Here is a 19,347-nt window from a genome sequence, read left to right on the forward strand (position 1 = left end):
GTTTAGAACTGTCTGCGCAGATGTGAAGGATACCATAATGATACAAGGAAGACAAGTTTTAAAGTACCATAACAGTGTGCATGTGTGCCAATATTTAGGGGGCTAATGCGTGTGAATTCCGGTATGTTGCAACAGGCGCGCAAGCGTGTAGAGCCGAGGTGGAGATTCTAGCAGTCGAACCCCGAGAGAGTTTTTGCGACGACTTGGCGGCGACCCAGGCCCCACGCGGACTCTGAGACCCAGGCCCCACGCGGACTCTGAGACCCAGGCCCCACGCGGATTCTGAGACCCAGGCCCCACGCGGACTCTGAGACCCAGGCCCCACGCGATTTCTGAGACCCAGGCCCCACGCGGATTCTGAGACCCAGGCCCCACGCGGACTCTGAGACCCAGGCCCCACGCGATTTCTGAGACCCAGGCCCCACGCGGATTCTGAGACCCAGGCCCCACGCGGATTCTGAGACCCAGGCCCCACGCGGATTCTGAGACCCAGGCCCCACGCGGATTCTGAGACCCAGGCCCCACGCGGATTCTGAGACCCAGGCCCCACGCGGATTCTGAGACCCAGGCCCCACGTGGACCCTTGAGACCCAGGCCCCACGCGGACTCTGAGACCCAGGCCGCACGCGGATTCTGAGACCCAGGCCCCACGCGGATTCTGAGACCCAGGCCCCACGTGGACCCTTGAGACTCAGGCCCCACGCGGATTCTGAGACCCAGGCCCCACGCGGATTCTGAGACCCAGGCCCCACGCGGATTCTGAGACCCAGGCCCCACGCGGATTCTGAGACCCAGGCCCCACGTGGACCCTTGAGACCCAGGCCCCACGCGGACTCTGAGACCCAGGCCGCACGCGGATTCTGAGACCCAGGCCCCACGCGGATTCTGAGACCCAGGCCCCACGTGGACCCTTGAGACCCAGGCCCCACGCGGATTCTGAGACCCAGGCCCCACGCGGACTCTGAGACCCAGGCCGCACGCGGACTCTGAGACCCAGGCCGCACGCGGATTCTGAGACCCAGGCCCCACGCGGATTCTGAGACCCAGGCCCCACGTGGACCCTTGAGACCCAGGCCCCACGCGGATTCTGAGACCCAGGCCCCACGCGGATTCTGAGACCCAGGCCCCACGCGGATTCTGAGACCCAGGCCCCACGCGGATTCTGAGACCCAGGCCCCACGCGGATTCTGAGACCCAGGCCCCACGCGGATTCTGAGACCCAGGCCCCACGTGGACCCTTGAGACCCAGGCCCCACGCGGACTCTGAGACCCAGGCCGCACGCGGATTCTGAGACCCAGGCCCCACGCGGATTCTGAGACCCAGGCCCCACGTGGACCCTTGAGACCCAGGCCCCACGCGGATTCTGAGACCCAGGCCCCACGCGGACTCTGAGACCCAGGCCGCACGCGGATTCTGAGACCCAGGCCCCACGCGGATTCTGAGACCCAGGCCCCACGTGGACCCTTGAGACCCAGGCCCCACGCGGATTCTGAGACCCAGGCCCCACGCGGATTCTGAGACCCAGGCCCCACGCGGATTCTGAGACCCAGGCCCCACGCGGATTCTGAGACCCAGGCCCCACGTGGACCCTTGAGACCCAGGCCCCACGCGGACTCTGAGACCCAGGCCGCACGCGGATTCTGAGACCCAGGCCCCACGCGGATTCTGAGACCCAGGCCCCACGCGGATTCTGAGACCCAGGCCCCACGTGGACCCTTGAGACCCAGGCCCCACGCGGATTCTGAGACCCAGGCCCCACGCGGATTCTGAGACCCAGGCCCCACGCGGATTCTGAGACCCAGGCCCCACGTGGACCCTTGAGACCCAGGCCCCACGCGGACTCTGAGACCCAGGCCGCACGCGGACTCCTACCTGAGACCCAGGTGCCGTTGAAGGGCGGCGCGCGGAAGAGCGGGCCCAGCACGTCCTGCAGGGAGAACTTGCGGCCCTTGACGCGCGGGCCCTCGTCGGGCGGCGACAGCAGCACGATGGAGAACACGATGAGGCCCAGCACGGCGACGATGACGAGCAGCGCGATCAGGATCCCGCGCCAGTTCATCTGCTTGGGGCTGGCGGCCACCAGCTCCTGCGACACGCGCCACACGGCGTCACGGCAACGTCACGGCATGGAGCCGCGGCGCCAGTAGAACTGCGCCGTGGCTAGGGACAGGGGAAAAAAAATATCCGGGGATTCATTTCGCACGTTCATATTTCTTCTGTGATTGGTTCACAGCTTCGACAAACCCATCCGCTTCAAAATAGCCTGAAAACAATGTGTCTCAAAGAAAACCAGTTTTTTTTTTTTTTAAACAAAGTAAAAACTTGCATTACCTAACACATTAAGTCAACTTTCATTGTAAATGGAGAAAGAAAACAAAAAGATTACTCCAAGAAAATCTCAACTAAACACAATTATTATTTATTAGCTCAGTCAAATACAAAAATAGGTGCATATGTTGATGATTGTGAAGTATTTTTTTTTTTTTTTTAGATAAAATAAATTTATAAAGGGCTTATAAGTTCAGAACAAGAAACCTTCAACCAAGGAAGTATCGAATCGAAACCATCACAGTTGACGTGTATCACACGCCAGTAGCCAATGTGCGGGTGACATTTGCCCGAGTATTGTGGAGTATATCCTAGAGGTTATTTAAACCGCGAAATTTTCCAATCCCTATAGTTATGGCACACGTGGTGAGACCCTTGCCGAGATTAGAAAAAAAAATCTCAGAGCACATTGTTTTTCAGGTGTCACAGCGCTAAGTTTTTTCATATCCGCTTGCTAGTCAATTTATAATGCCTATAAAAATGTTGTCGCCGCATTAAAACTATTTCTTAGCAGGCATTTTTTTTTTTCGTAAAAATATCTCGAAACTGACTGCGAATTAAAACACTGTAGCGTCGTTTGTTTTTCGTGATTGGTTGAGATTTTTTTCAGGCTCGCGTTCACTGTTAGTGCACGAATTACATTCAGCGTGGGAGCAAACGCGTCATGAGTATGGCCCGATAAAATAAGACATTTGTTTATCTTGCGGACGGTCACCAATTACAAGGAAGTAAACTTATCACAGTCTAATGAGCGTTCAGATAAATTTTTTCTCTCGCGAAAACTGCACTGTCCTATTTATTATTGAAATCATAATCTTGTTGTCATTGATATGTAGAGGCTACTACTGTCTTAGTTGACCGGGTAATCCAGAAAGCGTGATTGGGGTGCATGCCTTAACCATGTGCCTGTGAGAAACTCAACTAATCACCAAGAACAGACGTCACTTCACTGTTTTAACACGCAGTTGGTCTTGAAATCTTTTCGCGTAAATTACTTGTGTCCTTCTGGTTCACTTTGTGGACATTAAAGATTTATTTTGCTGTCAGCACAAACAGTATGTGTGTAAATTACGGCTGTGCATGCAATAAGTTTAACAAAAATATAGTTATCTTTTTGGGTGCCAGTTGTAGACCAACGCACAAGGTATTGTTTTACACAAGCTGAGTTCGACGGGTTTGTGGGTAGATCGTAAACAGATGTTGAACCCGTACGCAGAAGATAAGGATCAGTATTCATCCACAATCTGTCAATGGTACATTCACACTTATGACTACACCTTTGAAATAACGTTAAAAAAAATTCACAGGGTTCACTAGTTCACACACAGTCGGCTTAGCAATACATCATAGCACGTTCCTGCATTTAATCATGTGTTACAATGTGGTTCTGTGTTCTATAGTTGGCTTGTTTTCGTTTATGTGCTGTGAAACTGGGTGAATAGAATCAGCGGGGTAAATACAAACAATCTGGTAAGAGAATCTTATGTAGGAAATTCTTAAATAAAAAAAAAATATATATATTGTTAGTTATTTACCTACTGTAGCCATAATGAATTTGATTAAATAGATTTGTCTTTAAATATTTATTTAGGGGACTGTTTCAATTTATTCCGATGTTTCAATTCACCCCATTTTACGGTATGTAAATTAGTATACTTAGCGGGACAGCAGCATGTTTATACGTCCAACAGTGTGACGCTACGCATGGTGAAGTTTAAAATTACATTGCCTCAGTGCCTCGTCAATTGTGACTGAAGTTATCAAAAAGTAAACAAAACATAATCCTGTTTACGTAATATATTAGTACGATCTAATAAAAACAAAGGAACGTTACATTTTCATTATTAAGTTAATACAGAGCACTTCTTGCTGATATTTTTTGACAACTTTACAAAGTGTATGTTTGTCAGCCTTCGTTCCAGTCGAATTTATACGTTTAACTAAAAGCTATTATTTTCAAAGGTTGGTTAGAAAAAGTTGTTCCGATAAGCGCAAATGAACTGAACTAGAGTCAACAACCATTCGAGGATTCATTTAGTGGTAGGCTGAAATGCAAACATGTTAACCTTCGCGCTGCTTGTACGACTGTGCCGCAGTTTATCTGGAGGATTTTGAGCCAATGAGAAACCCTCAACCGAAGAAGCATCGAGACATGAGCATTCGAGCTGAGACGTCTCACAAGTCAGCAGCCAATGAACAGGTCAAATTTTTCCAAATTTCTAGATAGTCTGTGGAGTCTGTCCTAGTGGCAAATTAACCCACGGATTCTACCAGTCTATAAAATAACTTCATAAAAATACGTTAAGGTAGATTAATTATGTAGGTGAACAAAACTAGTGATTTTAATAAAAAAATCCATGTAAAAATTGACGTAGTATACAAAACTATAAAATATTGCAAAAAAAACTATCTTCCAGAAAACCACTAGGAAGTTCTTGCGCCGTAGTTGGGAAAAGGCGGGAATAGGGGTGGTTTGCCAGATTACATAACATTACCCACTTCCCCTGCCCCTTTTTACAACCACCCACGCCACCCCTCCTTCTTAAATATTCTAGAAAATTTGAAATGCAACGCTTACAAACACATGACTAAGAAGGTTAAACAATAAATTAGAATTTTCAACTTATAAATTGTTATTATATCCTTGCAAAACTCAACGAAAATAGCCATTAAAACAGATTCAGATGTCTACAGTTACTCAAGCGGACTGAATATATTTAATTATGGTAAAAATACACATCCCCTATATCCCTATATGTTTCAGCTTCATATTTAACTATCGACTCGCCCATGCTTCACACGGATGCGACCTACTGACGTGGCGTATTTTAGATTTAATAAGTAAGTACTTATAGGCATCAAGTTCTCGCTGAAAGCTTTTTTCTCACGAGACCGCACTCGCACGCGGAAGGGCTACATATAGCTGTCCATGTGAAAAACACTCAACGCTCAAATCTTTATCTTTTTTAGACCTACAGTTCTGTAGTTCATTCATTTGATGTATCAGTTCTGATTACAAAACATCTTAATTTCTCTACTAAATTTACATTTAATACAAATGTATTATACACGTAAAACTCCCGGGAGAAATTCTCTAAATGATGTGAGAACCGCATCAAAATCCTTTGTGTAGTTTAGAAGAAATAAGCAAACAGACAGACGAGGACAATATTAGATAGCATTAGAGATCAGTTTCGAATAAATTGCTAAAATAAAAATTTCTGCTGTCATCACGTGCAAACAACATTAAATATATGTCAAATTGGGGTTTAAGTAAATATTTTTTACTTATTCTACACAAATTATTTTTTTTTTCTTTGATCGTGACCCGCAATGTACAAATTCTTTAAAATAATGCTGATAATACTATGCTTAAACTTATAATTATACATTACTACAACGAAAAGGTTTTATATTTAATAAATACAAATTCCGCAGAGGCTCATATAAAATCATAAGGCTTTTTTCATAGTATAAGTGTTAAAAACAAGAGGTTATTGTTATGACTAATAAGCCTATATTATATTAGCTAATCCAATTCATTCTACAGAGTTAAATTTAGTTTGTAAATGTTTTTCTAAAATATGTTCTGCATAACATAAAATTTTAATAAAACAATTTTTTATAGTCTTTTATGTTCTTTGGATCTCCCTGCATTAGTTTTCAAAGTTTATAAAACTAATGTATGGCACTGAACAATTGTGGTGCAAAATTATAATAATATAGCCTATAAAATAAAAATAAAAATTAAATAATAACCTTTATAGTACATTTCGTTTTAAATATGGCAAAATGTTTAACCAGAAAATCTGTCTCAGTTTTTTCTTTATTTTATCTATTTTTATTTTTATTTTTGGGTGAACGAAACAAAATTAAACAAAATATTTCTTGGGTGAGTAAAAAAAAATGCCTCAATCAGATAGTGAGTGAACAGTCACACAAAAGCTTCCTGACGTCTTCCGCCTCGTAGCTATGAAGGTCGTACAAGAACAAGGCTGCTGAAACTGTCAGACTGCCACAAGTCAGCTGGAGGCGCTGGTTGATGACCACTGCCGTGTTCACGTGACCGTCGACGACATAGAGGTACACTCTATGCACTGCAATTTTGTATTTTTGTGAATGGAACGGAAATATCCCTGTAAATTTACAGATTTTTTTGTAAATTTGTACATTTTACATAAAAAACAAATGTATCACTACAGAATAAGGGTTCGCTGTAATACTAGCTTCAGATTCTTACACGGGTACATATACTTTGAGTTGTCCCAGAACCTACTTCCAATAGTTAAAAATTATTTTGTAAACCGTTCCTTGAATAGCTTTCCAGTTGCGCAGTTGCGCACATTAATAAGCATGGTAAAACAAAATAAAGGCAATTTTTTTTTAATATTCTATTATATTTTCCGTGGTTTAAGAAAATTATTTTCCAGAATGAAATATCAATTAAAATATAAAATTACGCTAGACATTCTCAGCAATATCTCGGAAAACGTATTTCAGGTAGGTATGCAAAAATAACCATAGCCAAGTGTTGTACAGAGTTGCAATATCTTTATTGTAGTATTACAAACTGGTTTCCATAGGAATCTTTTGTGTAAAGAAATTTGTTTCCTGTGCGCTGAACCCGAGAGCTCCGGACAGAATGACCGCCCCCCCCCCCTCCACCCCCAACCAACGACAGGCCGACGCGAACAAGCGACTCGCGATAAAACTCCATCTCGAGACGCAATCACGGGCCGATCCCGCCCTGATGGAGGAATTAAGTTATTAATTAACTGCCGAGGGGCGACTTGACGACCCCCTCCCCTTCCCTGCCCCCGGCCTCTGGAAGACACCACCTCCGCCGCAGGGCGCAAAAAATTAATTAAGATGGCGTCGTCTTCCTGAATTTATTTAACGTTTTTTTTTTATGTACAGAGGTTTGAGCGACGTAAAGAGATACTGCCTTTCAATTAAAAAATCTCTTTTAATTTTTAATGGCCATGGTGATGTTTAATTACCCAAGGAATTTTGAACAGAAGTCTCCCATTGCGAGATTGCGAGTGCAAGGAAATGTCTGTACAAATTTTTTCGCGATTATAATTGAATATTATAGTTTTTTTTTGAAAAAAGAACTTTCGGCGTTTCCAGCGTAACGGAAAATGCATCAGTATTCCCCCTTCCCCCTCTACTTCATCGAGCGCCCCGCTCTTTAACGTCGCACTCTCCGATGAATCGCCGCCTCGAGCTACACTGCCGGCTGCAAGAAGAAGTTTCCCCGGGAAAGTGCGCCTGGTCAAAACTTGTTGCCGCGCGGCGCCGCCATTACGCGCGCGGTGGCTGCCCACTCCCCGCCACTCGCCCGAGGGGCGTATCTGCGCGGCCGGCCGCGCGCGCGCGTGCGTGCGTTCTATTAGCAGCGCGGCCGGTAAACACACGTGACTCATTTCCAGCCCGCCCACGCTTCGGCTGTCCACGGTGAGAGCGCGCGCACTTCCCCGATCATCCCGCCGTGCTGTTGCGGGCGGGAAGCCAGTGGTTCTACCTCACCATCGGGCCTCTGCGCTTCACAAACACAAACAAGACCACGAATCGCTATTATGATTAAATAGGCTACTTTGGATATATTTCACCTCTAACATGTTTTGAGAACAAAAAATAATTTAAATTAAAAAAATCCATCTTTAAACCAGATTCGGTTTTATTTGATTCGGTTATCCACTGCTTAAGACAACAGGATCATAGAGCTTTTAAAACCACTTGAAACCACTTGAACACATGACATCTTTGTTACAAATTAATAAATAATGCTGGGGTTTGGAATCCAATTTATCTGTCTTCTTGTCCCTAGTCTCAAATACTTAAAAAAATAAAATAAAAGTCAGCACGTCTTTTAGTACTCGCCAGTAATGTGTAAACATTTAACCTCGGTAACGAGAAAAATTCATGTGTTCTCATATTGCAAATAAGCTTATAATACGAAACTCGGACACGAAATTTAACGTAGAATTCTTTAATTTAATGCCGAACGTAATGACTATAGGAAATGTATTCTTTTAATGAGCAACAGTGAAAATGATTCCCCTTTTTGAAACCTAACTACAATTCTGTTTAACAAGATGGTACCATTGATTTCTCAGGGCTAGCCGAACAACAGGAGGACCGAACACGTCGCTTGTAAATGCCTCAACGCTGAACCTGGGATATTTCTCCCCCTAGACTGGAATTATCATCGCCTGCGTTTTTGAGGATATAATTCTTTAGGCGCGTTTAGGGTTAAATTTTAGTACCTATGCATCAGAAATGCAATGAAATAAGCGGGCATCACACAACGGAAATTTAACAAATTGAAATTCCTATGCGCACGCGTGCAGAAACTGCTACAGCCAAGAGCAGAAGTCGTCAAGATGGCAGACCCACGTGTGGCAACATGCACCCGTATATATTAAATTTCGCGAACATCGAGGGATATAATAGGCGAATTGGTGTGCCAAAGTAAACTTCATGACAGTGAAACTATTCTGGAACACATTTTGTAAACTTGAATTGTCATAACACCAAAATGTTCAAACTAAAGCAAACACATACTTGATTTTGTCAGATGTAAAGACCTTCACAGTTGCTTTATTTATATATATATATTTTACTTTTTAATATTTACCAGACCAATTTTTGAACGTCACTAAAATTAAAGATACTGCAAAAACTTTATGGCTTTACGTGTATCGCTAGAACTTACTAAGAGAGGCAAAAACTGAATTGTTTAATATTTAAATCGTGCATATTATAAAGTTTCCATTTAGTTCATGATGTTATGAAGGCATTAGAAATTTAACTGAAGAGTACGTAATGTTAGTCAGCGTATGATCTATGCTGGTATTTTATTATCACAGTGATTACTGAACATTGCTTCTTTATGCCCTACGACCAAGACAATTTAATATTTTCATGATTGGGGGAAGGGGGAGGAATGAAGAGGAACAGATTATTAAGAAGTGGAGAAATGGGTAGAAGCAATTACTCACATGGTTAAGTAAAACTTTCCCTGTCTATAAGCCATGAAACTATTCAAAGTAGATAAGGCATGATCAGTATTACAGTCCTTACAGTTGGAAAAAAGTATCAAAACTTAATCCTAAATAAGCATAAGGTAAATACCGAAAATCTCTCTTGATATCACTAAATTATTTGTTGTGTAGCAGACCTAGAATTACTTATCAAATTTTTAAATTGATTTTTAATCAAGTAATTTTAAATTACTGGTGGTTCGCGAAGAAGGCGGAAGTGAAATAATTCGAAACGACTGTTTAAAAATTTGAATTTCAGCTTCTTACGGCTTTCTATGAAATTTATTTTTCCCAACGCGCTGGCTAAGATAAGTAACTTTCCATTTCACGCAAACCTCTGGGAGCAAGTTTTAGCGCGATAGCTTGGCAGTTAAAAGGCCTTGAAAGAAACTTCCTGAAACCATCTACAGTTGTTCAGAGAGTTCGCTAGAACATCTGGATCCATTATCAGAACTTTGCACCTTCCTTGGCTTCATTCGCTAACGAGTAAATATTTGTGGAGCTCTACAAACACATTACGCGATTTAGAAAACAGGTTGCAGAGCAAACTTTTGGCGTGAAATTAAATTCTTTTACGGATTTTTTTTTGCTAGCATAATGCGCCATTAGTGGATATCCGAGATGGCTTCTGCACTCATTACCCAGTCCTACTTTGCAGTTCTTGACCAATTTAAGCTATAAACCAACAGGCTAGATAGCGGATTATGTAATTATAGACAGATATCAATAGCGAAAATATTGGAGCAGTGACACTCAGCCATCTAAGTAATTATTGATCTAAATAGTAAAGTTTACGGAAAAGTTAATAGAAAGATTACGAAAATACCCATATTTATGAAATTAATCGATGGAAGCATGAATAAGGCAGGATATGCAGGACAATGCTTGGGATTAGATACCAAGGGAATGCTATCAAACTGAGTTGAATTTATTCTGGAATGATCCATAAATTTGGTTTTGTCTTTACAAAGCAACTGCTTCATCAAATGATGAAATTCCTCAAATTCCTTTGTTTTTGAATTAAATTCGTTCACATACTGTGAGAGGCAAGATAATTATTATCGTCGTCTGAATCATCACTGGAATCCCACGGCATGCGGCTCTCCGACATCGCGAACTAGACTATCCTGTCTGGCCGCCTGGCGCAGCGAACATAACGAACATAGCGTAACTTTCAGTGTGGCCTCGGCTTAACTTGTGTCTCAGGTCGTATAAGCTATGCAGTAGACGTCGGCGTCTTATGCCATCGCCTGCGAATACCGCTGGCTCACACACCCGAGGGGTAGGGACCAGAAACTAGGCAGGGTATAGACGTCACGTTTCCATGCCAACACACCGCCGACGTGAAGTCACGTGGCGGGTTTATTGCCGCCGTCGATGCTGCGCTCAGCAGAACTGCGTCCCACCGGGAGTGGGCCGTCGTGGTTGGTTCACTCCCTTGACAGCTGGTGGTCAACTGGCTCACTTTCGTGGAGGGGATTCTAACTGGTTCACAGTCGTAGAGGAGTCTAACTGGTTCACAGTCGTAGAGGAGAGTCTAACTGGTTCACAGTCGTAGAGGAGAGTCTAACTGGTTCACAGTCGTAGAGGGGAGTCTAACTGGCTCACAGTCGTAGAGGAGAGTCTAACTGGTTCACAGTCGTAGAGGAGAGTCTAACTGGTTCACAGTCGTAGAGGAGAGTCTAACTGGTTCACAGTCGTAGAGGAGAGTCTAACTGGTTCACAGTCGTAGAGGAGAGTCTAACTGGTTCACAGTCGTAGAGGAGAGTCTAACTGGTTCACAGTCGTAGAGGAGAGTCTAACTGGTTCACAGTCGTAGAGGAGAGTCTAACTGGTTCACAGTCGTAGAGGAGAGTCTAACTGGTTCACAGTCGTAGAGGAGAGTCTAACTGGTTCACAGTCGTAGAGGAGAGTCTAACTGGTTCACAGTCGTAGAGGAGAGTCTAACTGGTTCACAGTCGTAGAGGAGAGTCTAACTGGTTCACAGTCGTAGAGGAGAGTCTAACTGGCTCAAAGTCGTAGAGGAGAGTCTAATTGGTTCACAGTCGTAGAGGAGAGTCTAATTGGTTCACAGTCGTAGAGGAGAGACTAACTGGTTCACAGTCGTAGAGGAGAGTCTAATTGGTTCACAGTCGTAGAGGAGTCTAACTGGTTCACAGTCGTAGAGTCTAACTGGTTCACAGTCGTAGAGGGGAGTCTAACTGGTTCACAGTCGTAGAGGGGAGTCTAACTGGTTCACAGTCGTAGAGGAGAGTCTAACTGGTTCACAGTCGTAGAGGAGAGTCTAACTGGTTCACAGTCGTAGAGGAGAGTCTAACTGGTTCACAGTCGTAGAGGAGAGTCTAACTGGTTCAAAGTCGTAGAGGAGAGTCTAACTGGTTCACAGTCGTAGATGGGAGTCTAACTGGTTCACAGTGTTTGAGGAGAGTCAGAGAGCATGGTGATCCAATCATCAGCGCAATGCAATTTAACAATATTTTGCAGTAGCGTAGGCCTAAAACTCGTAACCAAAACCATACGCGAAATTTTCATCTGTCTAACGATAGCTCTCATGCATGTGTTGTTTAGTCTCAAATTCTGTAATCAGATATTTACTGAATGTGAGTGATCATAGCTACGATCACTTGCGTAGCTATGTTATCGTCTTTAAGATAATATCAACAAATAGTACAATTAAAAAATTATAAAAAGAATTGATATGGAATACGAAATAAGTTATTTAATGTTTCCAAGCTGGGTAGTACAAAATGGCTAAACTGGGCGCCATTTGCTCTGTACTACAATCTAAAGCTGGAATCTCAATGATACGTCTCAACCACTTGACGTGCAGCCAATCAGATGGCCCGAGGAATTCCATCCGTCCGTCAGTGAAGCAATTGCCAAGCTTTAACTTTCGATGAACGAACGGATGAAATAATAACATGAAAAATGTCTGAATTGTATTATCTTTATTTAAAAAAACCAAAGATTGTTTATTTGTTTAGATGCTTCTGTATTGTGTTTTAACTTACCTATGGACACTTTTTTAAAGTTTTATTTTGTGAAACAAAAATTATCTGAGACACAAAAGTAATTAATAATGCACGGTTATTCTAAAATACATTTAAACAAACATTTTAGAATTTTTTTAATCATTTATACGTGCTTACCGATAAATAGTAAAATAAGATACTATGTTGAGATAATTTGAGCGAAACATAATGTGGAATCTCTAAAATAATAGTTATAACATAAAAAATTAAATAGCTTGGTGTGTGAGTCGGAGACTTTTTAAACCCGGTAAAATTGGGTATTATTTGATGTTAAATATTTGGGTTCGTTAAAGTATAATGTATAATTAAGGGAAATTATTTTTTGCGAAAATATTTCGAGAGTAGCTGAGATCTGAAACACTGAAGCATCGTCTGTCGTTATGGGGTGGGTTTCTTCCAGGTACATGCATACTGTCAGCACACCAATCACAATATTCAGAGCTGAAGCTAACGCTTCCTGAGTGGCTCGGTCTAATCTCAAGCAGACGGCAGCCAATCACAAGGGTGGTGCATACCTTGTTGCAGTCGGGATACCCACATAACTTAGAAAGCCAAGACTTAGTGCAGTCATAAATAGAATTATTAAAAAATACCACTTAACTTAGAACTGTCAAAGTTAGAATGATCATAACTTAGAAACACATAGCTTATTAACACACAAAGCCAATACACACAACTAGAAATATCGTAACTTAGAAACACACAACTTAGAACTATCGTAACTTAGAAACACACAACTTAGAACTATGAAAACGTAGAATCACAAAACTTATAACTGTCATAACATAGAAACACTTAACATAGAAAACACAACTTAGAAAAATCATAACTTAGAAAGTCACAACTTAGAACTATCATAACATGGAAACGCAGAACTTTTAATTTTATAACTTTAAAAACAAGTTACTTAGAAACAACACCACACGAGACTTAGAAACGTAAAAGCTTGGAAAATCACAACTTAGAAATACACATCTTAGAACTGTCATAACTTAGAAACACACAACTTAGAAAGTCAATACTCAGAAAGCCATAAATATTAACTGTAATAATTTAGGAAATTCTATCTTGTGTGTTTCTAAGTTCTGACAGCACTCCGTTGCAGTCTATTGGGCGGTCAGATTTTTTTTGCGAATAGCTGCCAGCCTCTGCATATAATTTAATTAACTGTTTTAAGATAATAGTGACTGCTGACTAATACAAATAGTTTCCGCTGTGATGTCATTAGCGTTTAGTATTTAATTCAACTTTGGGAATGACCACCACCGTAGTAATAATGTCTATAGACACAATTTATATGCTTTAAAACTCCTACTGTGTGATCTTTGCATAGAAAAAGCAGAATGTTTAATTTTCCCATTGAAAAATCATTCAAAGATAAACAAATTTTAATATTAATCGCTAAAATATTGTTTTGGCATAAAAACTGTTGAGATAAATATGGCATCTCTCAGTTCCTATCTCTCCCCATTTAAGCCCTGTGCATAAGCGAGCAACGTGAATCACTGACTATAACAATCCGGTAACAGGCAAGTGAATTGATTTATTTACCGGCAAACAAAAAATAAGCTTCAAAAAACTCTTTAAGACAATTTATGCATTATCTGTAAATATTGCATCATTATATCACATTCCTGTATGCCTTTGACAGGCGTATTGATAGATTTATTGCGGAACAGTTTCTAAAAATTGAATTAAATTAAAAAAATATATATATTGATTTTCATTTACATATTTACTAAGCGCCAGCCTACATACATGATCCAAAATAGACTGGGACTATAGATATTTATTTATTTCTAAGCTACGCACGATTTTTCTCAAGCCGCTTGAAAATAATCTTGATAATTAAGACAAAATGGAAATAATTTTAAAACTGCACTATCTGACTTGCACTATAGCTCGTCTCATCCTTAGTTTGGAATGTGCATTTTAATGGTCATTTATTCTCTTATCCTAATGCACAATTTCTGCCCTTAGCGCTGTCCTTGCTTCAATGTGTTCTGTTGTCAGATAAATGCCATAGAGCAATACGTCGTGGACAAAACTTTATAGTGAAAATATATATATTTAAAAACATGTATTTGAAACATTGTATTTGTAAAGGAAAATTTGGAAAGAGGAAAATTTGGTAAGAGGATTCTGTAAATACATTTTCTTGTTGTATTTCATCCAGAGTATCATCAGGCGGGATGATAAGCGCGACGCTCGCTGGTGCTTCTAGCGCGGTGTCTCCCTCTAAGCGGAAAGGCTTTGAATTGGCGCGCAGTCTTGACGTCATGCATAGCACAACTATGGAATCTGAGCGGTGACCAAAAAAACATTATATGGCGGAGTAATGAAGGTAAAGGTATTTTGCAAGTACCTTAAGTGCTTTCAAATAGTCTGTACCGGTTGTTTCAAGCCTATTAATGAGTCTGAAACACGATTTCAGCCATTTTAAGTATTATAAAAATATGGTTTGTGAAAAATTTAATCAGGCAAAAATCTACACAATGGCCCTCAGGGATTTGGGAACCGATGCCACTGGGACAGTGTCGTAGCCAGGATTTGTGTATGGAGGGGTGTTAAGAAGCATGGCTCCCCCGTATTAGCGGGGAGGGGGCTCCGGGGGTCCTCCCCCGGGGAAAATTTGCATTTTAAGGTGTAAAATAGTGCCATTTTAGCAGTTTTATGTTCTTAAATTTAAATATTGTAATGGTAAAATTTTTATTAATTTTAACATGAAATTTGTTTGAGTGATGAATAAGAAATTATTTAAAGATTTGGTGTTAAGGGGGATGGGGGGGGGGTTGAACCTCTAACCCCCCCCCCCCCCCGGCTACGCCCCTGCACTGGGATGTGTTGCGTACTGAAGCCCTGCGCACCGCGTGTGTGCCCGGGCGGGCGGGGGACTTCAGCGTTGTCAGGTTGTCGCCCTGCCCAGAGCCGGCCCTGGGAACCAGCAGCTGTCCGCGGACAGCCGTGGGCGGGTGTCGGGAGGTAACGGGCGAGATAAATGAACCCTGCGGCGCAATAAAAGAAGAAAATATAGGGCGGGCTTGAGTGGGAAAAATTACCTGCCCGGCTATCTGGGCCACCCATAGGGCGAAGCTTTCAGGGAGGGGAGGGCGGAAATAAAAAAAAATTCTCATCTCCAGCAACCTAACACGTGTGATTTGTTTTTCCCGATTTGGGCTCTAGTTTCAAAATAAAAGAAAAATTTGTAAAAAAAAAAAAGGAGCGTGTGTAACTCAGTACACGTGATAGAAGTGAAACCTATTTGGCAATTCAAACATCGTCTCTTAAGTATATCGTAAGGGGTAAAATGGCAAAGAGAGAGAGAGAGGGAGAAAGAAGAAAAATTTCTAAACATTATTAACAATAAATATTATTCACTGTTGAAATACTCACACCATAAAGAAAAACTGTGCGTGTTACTGTTTCTTCGTTCAATTCTGCCATTTGAAACACGTGAGATCTCTGAACGAAATATGAAATTCATAACAGGTAGCAGCACTATCTTTGCGGGAAATGCAGACACTTTCTTAATTAAAAGAGCTCTCTACGCTGCTGGTTGAACGAGGAGGAACGCGAGCGTGCTGGTAGCGATTATAAAATTAAAGGCACTCACAGCTCACTGTATAGGGTATATATATATATATATAGATATATATATATATATATATATACACATATATATAATATGTATAATGAAACAAGCGCATGATGCCTTATTCTTTCGTTCATCTATGTGTATCGATTCTATTTTTTTTGGGGGGGGGAGGGAAGGGGGGTCGAATCATCGCACAAAGGGAAGAATGAAAAAGATCCCGGTAGCGTATATATCATAGTGCTCTCTTTATATCTCTTCAGCCAAGTACTTATTCTCTGTCCATTTCACGTCAGAACCGTTTTGCAACATTGTTTCACGAAAACGTTGCATTAAATTTCGGCCTTGAAATTTTACTCTCATCGCACCCAAAGAAGTTTCACTTCAAAAACCAAGGGCCTGTATACAAGTCACACTCATAAAATTGAAGAAAATTTAATTAAACTAATATAAACAAGTAAAAAACATTAAAAACTAAACAAACTTCGTATTCACCAAAATCAATTAATAGTTTCCCCAAGAAAAAAAAAATTATTAGACCTACGTTTTTCACAATTTCGTAAAACATGTTTCTGTTATTTAGGTAAATTATTGTCGTATTACACAAATGAATATTTGTGACATTTAAGCACACTTAAACAGAGAATCAAACGCACGCTATCCATGTTATTGGAAAAGTCCCTGAACATTAAATTTGTGGATGTAACCCTCTGAGAGTTTCCCAGTATCGCGGGAGCTTTCTGCTATCATTTTTTTTTTTCGTGGACTGGGCTGCACTTTTTTCACTACATTTAAAGTGCGGTTTCTGATAGAAATTGTGCTTATGAGACCCCCTAAAGATTCTTGAAAGCACTCAATGACTTCACTACACCTCTATCTTTATTTCCCCGCCGTATAATATTATGTTACCGCTCGAATCTCATGTGACGAGAAGTTCAAAGCCTCGCGCTTAGAGGTGACACAGCGCTGGAAGCACCAGCGAATGTCGCACTTATCATCCCGCCTCTCTCACGCAGGTACACTCCTGACGAGGCGGGCCCTTTAAGGGCCCCCATTTGCCTGAATGCCGAACGGAGGAATAACTCTGTTTACTGAACTAAGTATTTGTAGCCACAGCTCAGCTGAGTCAGTTCTCTCTGTTGTTGGCGGTGTTGCGAGAAGTGTTGTGACATGAGCGACAACTGACGCAACTGAGCGAACTGTCAGTTGACGGAGGGAACTGAGTCCCAGGCCTCACGCAGAAGGTTTCGCCGGATGAATTGCGTAGTTACTTGTGGATCGTTCGGACATGACGTCACACATGAAAGCTGACAGATAAACTGAGTGTGCATGAGGCCCTTAAAAATCCCCAATTTAAAATAAAAATCAAACGATTTTTGCCGAATTGTCTTTTTTATCAACAGGTATATTGCAAGTTGTAGATGCACCTTTTTAAACAGGAAATTACACTATGGTTTGGGTTTAGAATATACAAATAAATGTGGTTAGAGTATAAACTAGTTCAATATTGTTGGGGTGTAGAATATATACTAAAACAATATGGTTGGGTTGTAGAATAAAGTAGTACAGTATAGTTAGAGTGCAGAATATACTCCTTCAATATGGTTTGTGTGAAGAATATACTATTATAATGTGGTTGGGGTAAAGAATATACTAGTAAAATTTGGTTGGGGTGTAGAATATACTAGTACAATATGGTTGTGACGTAGATAATACTAGTACAATATAGTTGAGGTGTAGAGTTTACTAGTAAATTATGGTTGGGGTATAAATAATATACTTTCACCAACTTGTGATTGAAAGTGTCAAACTGTCTCACGCACCATCTCAGCCACCGTGTTAGGAAACAAACTGACGTTATCGTGCCAACCAAATACAAAAGTTCGGCGTACAGCTTCCAAATCTGAAAAAAAAAAAAAAAACGTAAAATTTGTGGGAAATAACTATTTGCAATATCGGTTGGTAAATTTTTTTCTCCACCAATATTTTCTCTAAACCGAGTGTCGAGAAAAGCGGCCACGAAACAGCATACGCACGTTAAGTATATCGAGCGTTCGAAAAGTTAGCGCGCACGCCGAGATGGTTCGCGAAAATATTTACGCACGTTAAAAAATTGTGCCAATCACGGGCACACGCTGATGTGCCGAGGTCCTACCTCGGTGGGCAGCAGGATGGTGACGACTCTCTTTGAAGGCTTGACCCGCTCCTCAGCCGGCGACACTTCCTCAGATGAATCCTCACTCCCTTCGCTCATATTTCGTCCCAGGAAACAAGTGCGACGGCTCTCCTCTCTTTACGACATGTTACACTTCACTTACAGAGAACGCCGTGAGAAAAGAGTCGAGAACTAACTGAAAACATCAAGGCGAAGGGGAACAAACGGAAATGTTTCGTTGAAAGAGAACTGGGTTTCGTGAAGGATAACAGGAAGCCTGTAACGTCAAACCCGCGTAGTTCACATCGTCCGCGCGGTCTCGTGCGCCGCGGCGACGTGTGACGCTACCGCGCTACTCGAAGGCGCGCGCGCAACTGGCCCCTTCGGGGCGTCGGGGGCCCGCCCCCTCGCCCCGCGGGGCCGAAGGCACACGAGCGTCGGCGGAAACGACCGACCAGCACGCGCTCCGCCCCGACTGCGAGCCGAAGTCAAGTACTCGCTTGTTTCGCCCCGGGGGTTCCCCTGTGCTATAAGATGCAGGGGAGCAACAAATAAATTTCCAAAAGGGGGGTGGGGGGGCAATATACATTTTTATAAAGAATCATCGATCCCCCCTATTGAAGCGGGGGGGTCCGGGGGTCCTCCCCCGGGAAAATTTGTATTTCAAGGTGGAAAATCGTGCTATTTAAGCAGTTTTATCATCTAAAAATTGATTACACAACATTTTCTTTGCCCCCGTTTGCCCCCACTTCAAGGTTTCAGAGGGGGGGCAAAATACCCTTGCCCCCCCCCTCCTGTTGTTGCGCCCCTGATAAGATGGGTGCACAATTTGAGGGGGGGAGGGCAACAGTAACAGTAACAGTAACATTAGGCCGTGCGCACAAGATTTGACCACCATGTTTTCCAACCTTCACAATAGCGCATAGGGCTTTCGTGCGCACAGAAGGGAAATTAATATGTTAAATTTCTGTAATGGACACATGGCGCAACAGCCAATGAGATTAGAGTAGGAAATCAAATATGAAGACTTCAAAAAGGGGGGGGGGGGATGGGGATATGTACGTAAAATGCTATATGTTAGTTGTAACGGCCGGAAGGGGAGACGGCAGGGGAGAGAGAGAAATGTCGCAGCAGTGATGCTACGGAATCGTTGTAACACTGTTTGTGTTTGTCTACTCCTAAGGTTTTTTTTT

The 19,347-nt window shown here is 42.2% G+C and overlaps 1 protein-coding gene across 1 annotated transcript in view; it reads right to left on the reverse strand.

Moving 5' to 3' along the window:
- Nucleotides 1-18,505, reverse strand: part of LOC134541826 (inactive dipeptidyl peptidase 10-like) — a 57,920-nt gene extending 39,415 nt beyond the window's left edge. The window contains exons 1-2 of the mRNA XM_063385521.1: nucleotides 18,155-18,505; nucleotides 1,874-2,087 (exon numbers count right to left, since the gene is read on the reverse strand). Of these exons, the coding sequence (XP_063241591.1) occupies nucleotides 1,874-2,087; nucleotides 18,155-18,253 (313 nt within the window). The 5' untranslated portion in view covers nucleotides 18,254-18,505. The remainder of the gene's footprint in view (nucleotides 1-1,873; nucleotides 2,088-18,154) is intronic.
- Between the last annotated feature and the right edge of the window lie 842 nt (nucleotides 18,506-19,347).

The sequence above is a fragment of the Bacillus rossius genome (assembly GCF_032445375.1).
Source record: "Bacillus rossius redtenbacheri isolate Brsri chromosome 4 unlocalized genomic scaffold, Brsri_v3 Brsri_v3_scf4_2, whole genome shotgun sequence".
Classification (NCBI taxonomy): Eukaryota; Metazoa; Arthropoda; class Insecta; order Phasmatodea; family Bacillidae; genus Bacillus; species Bacillus rossius.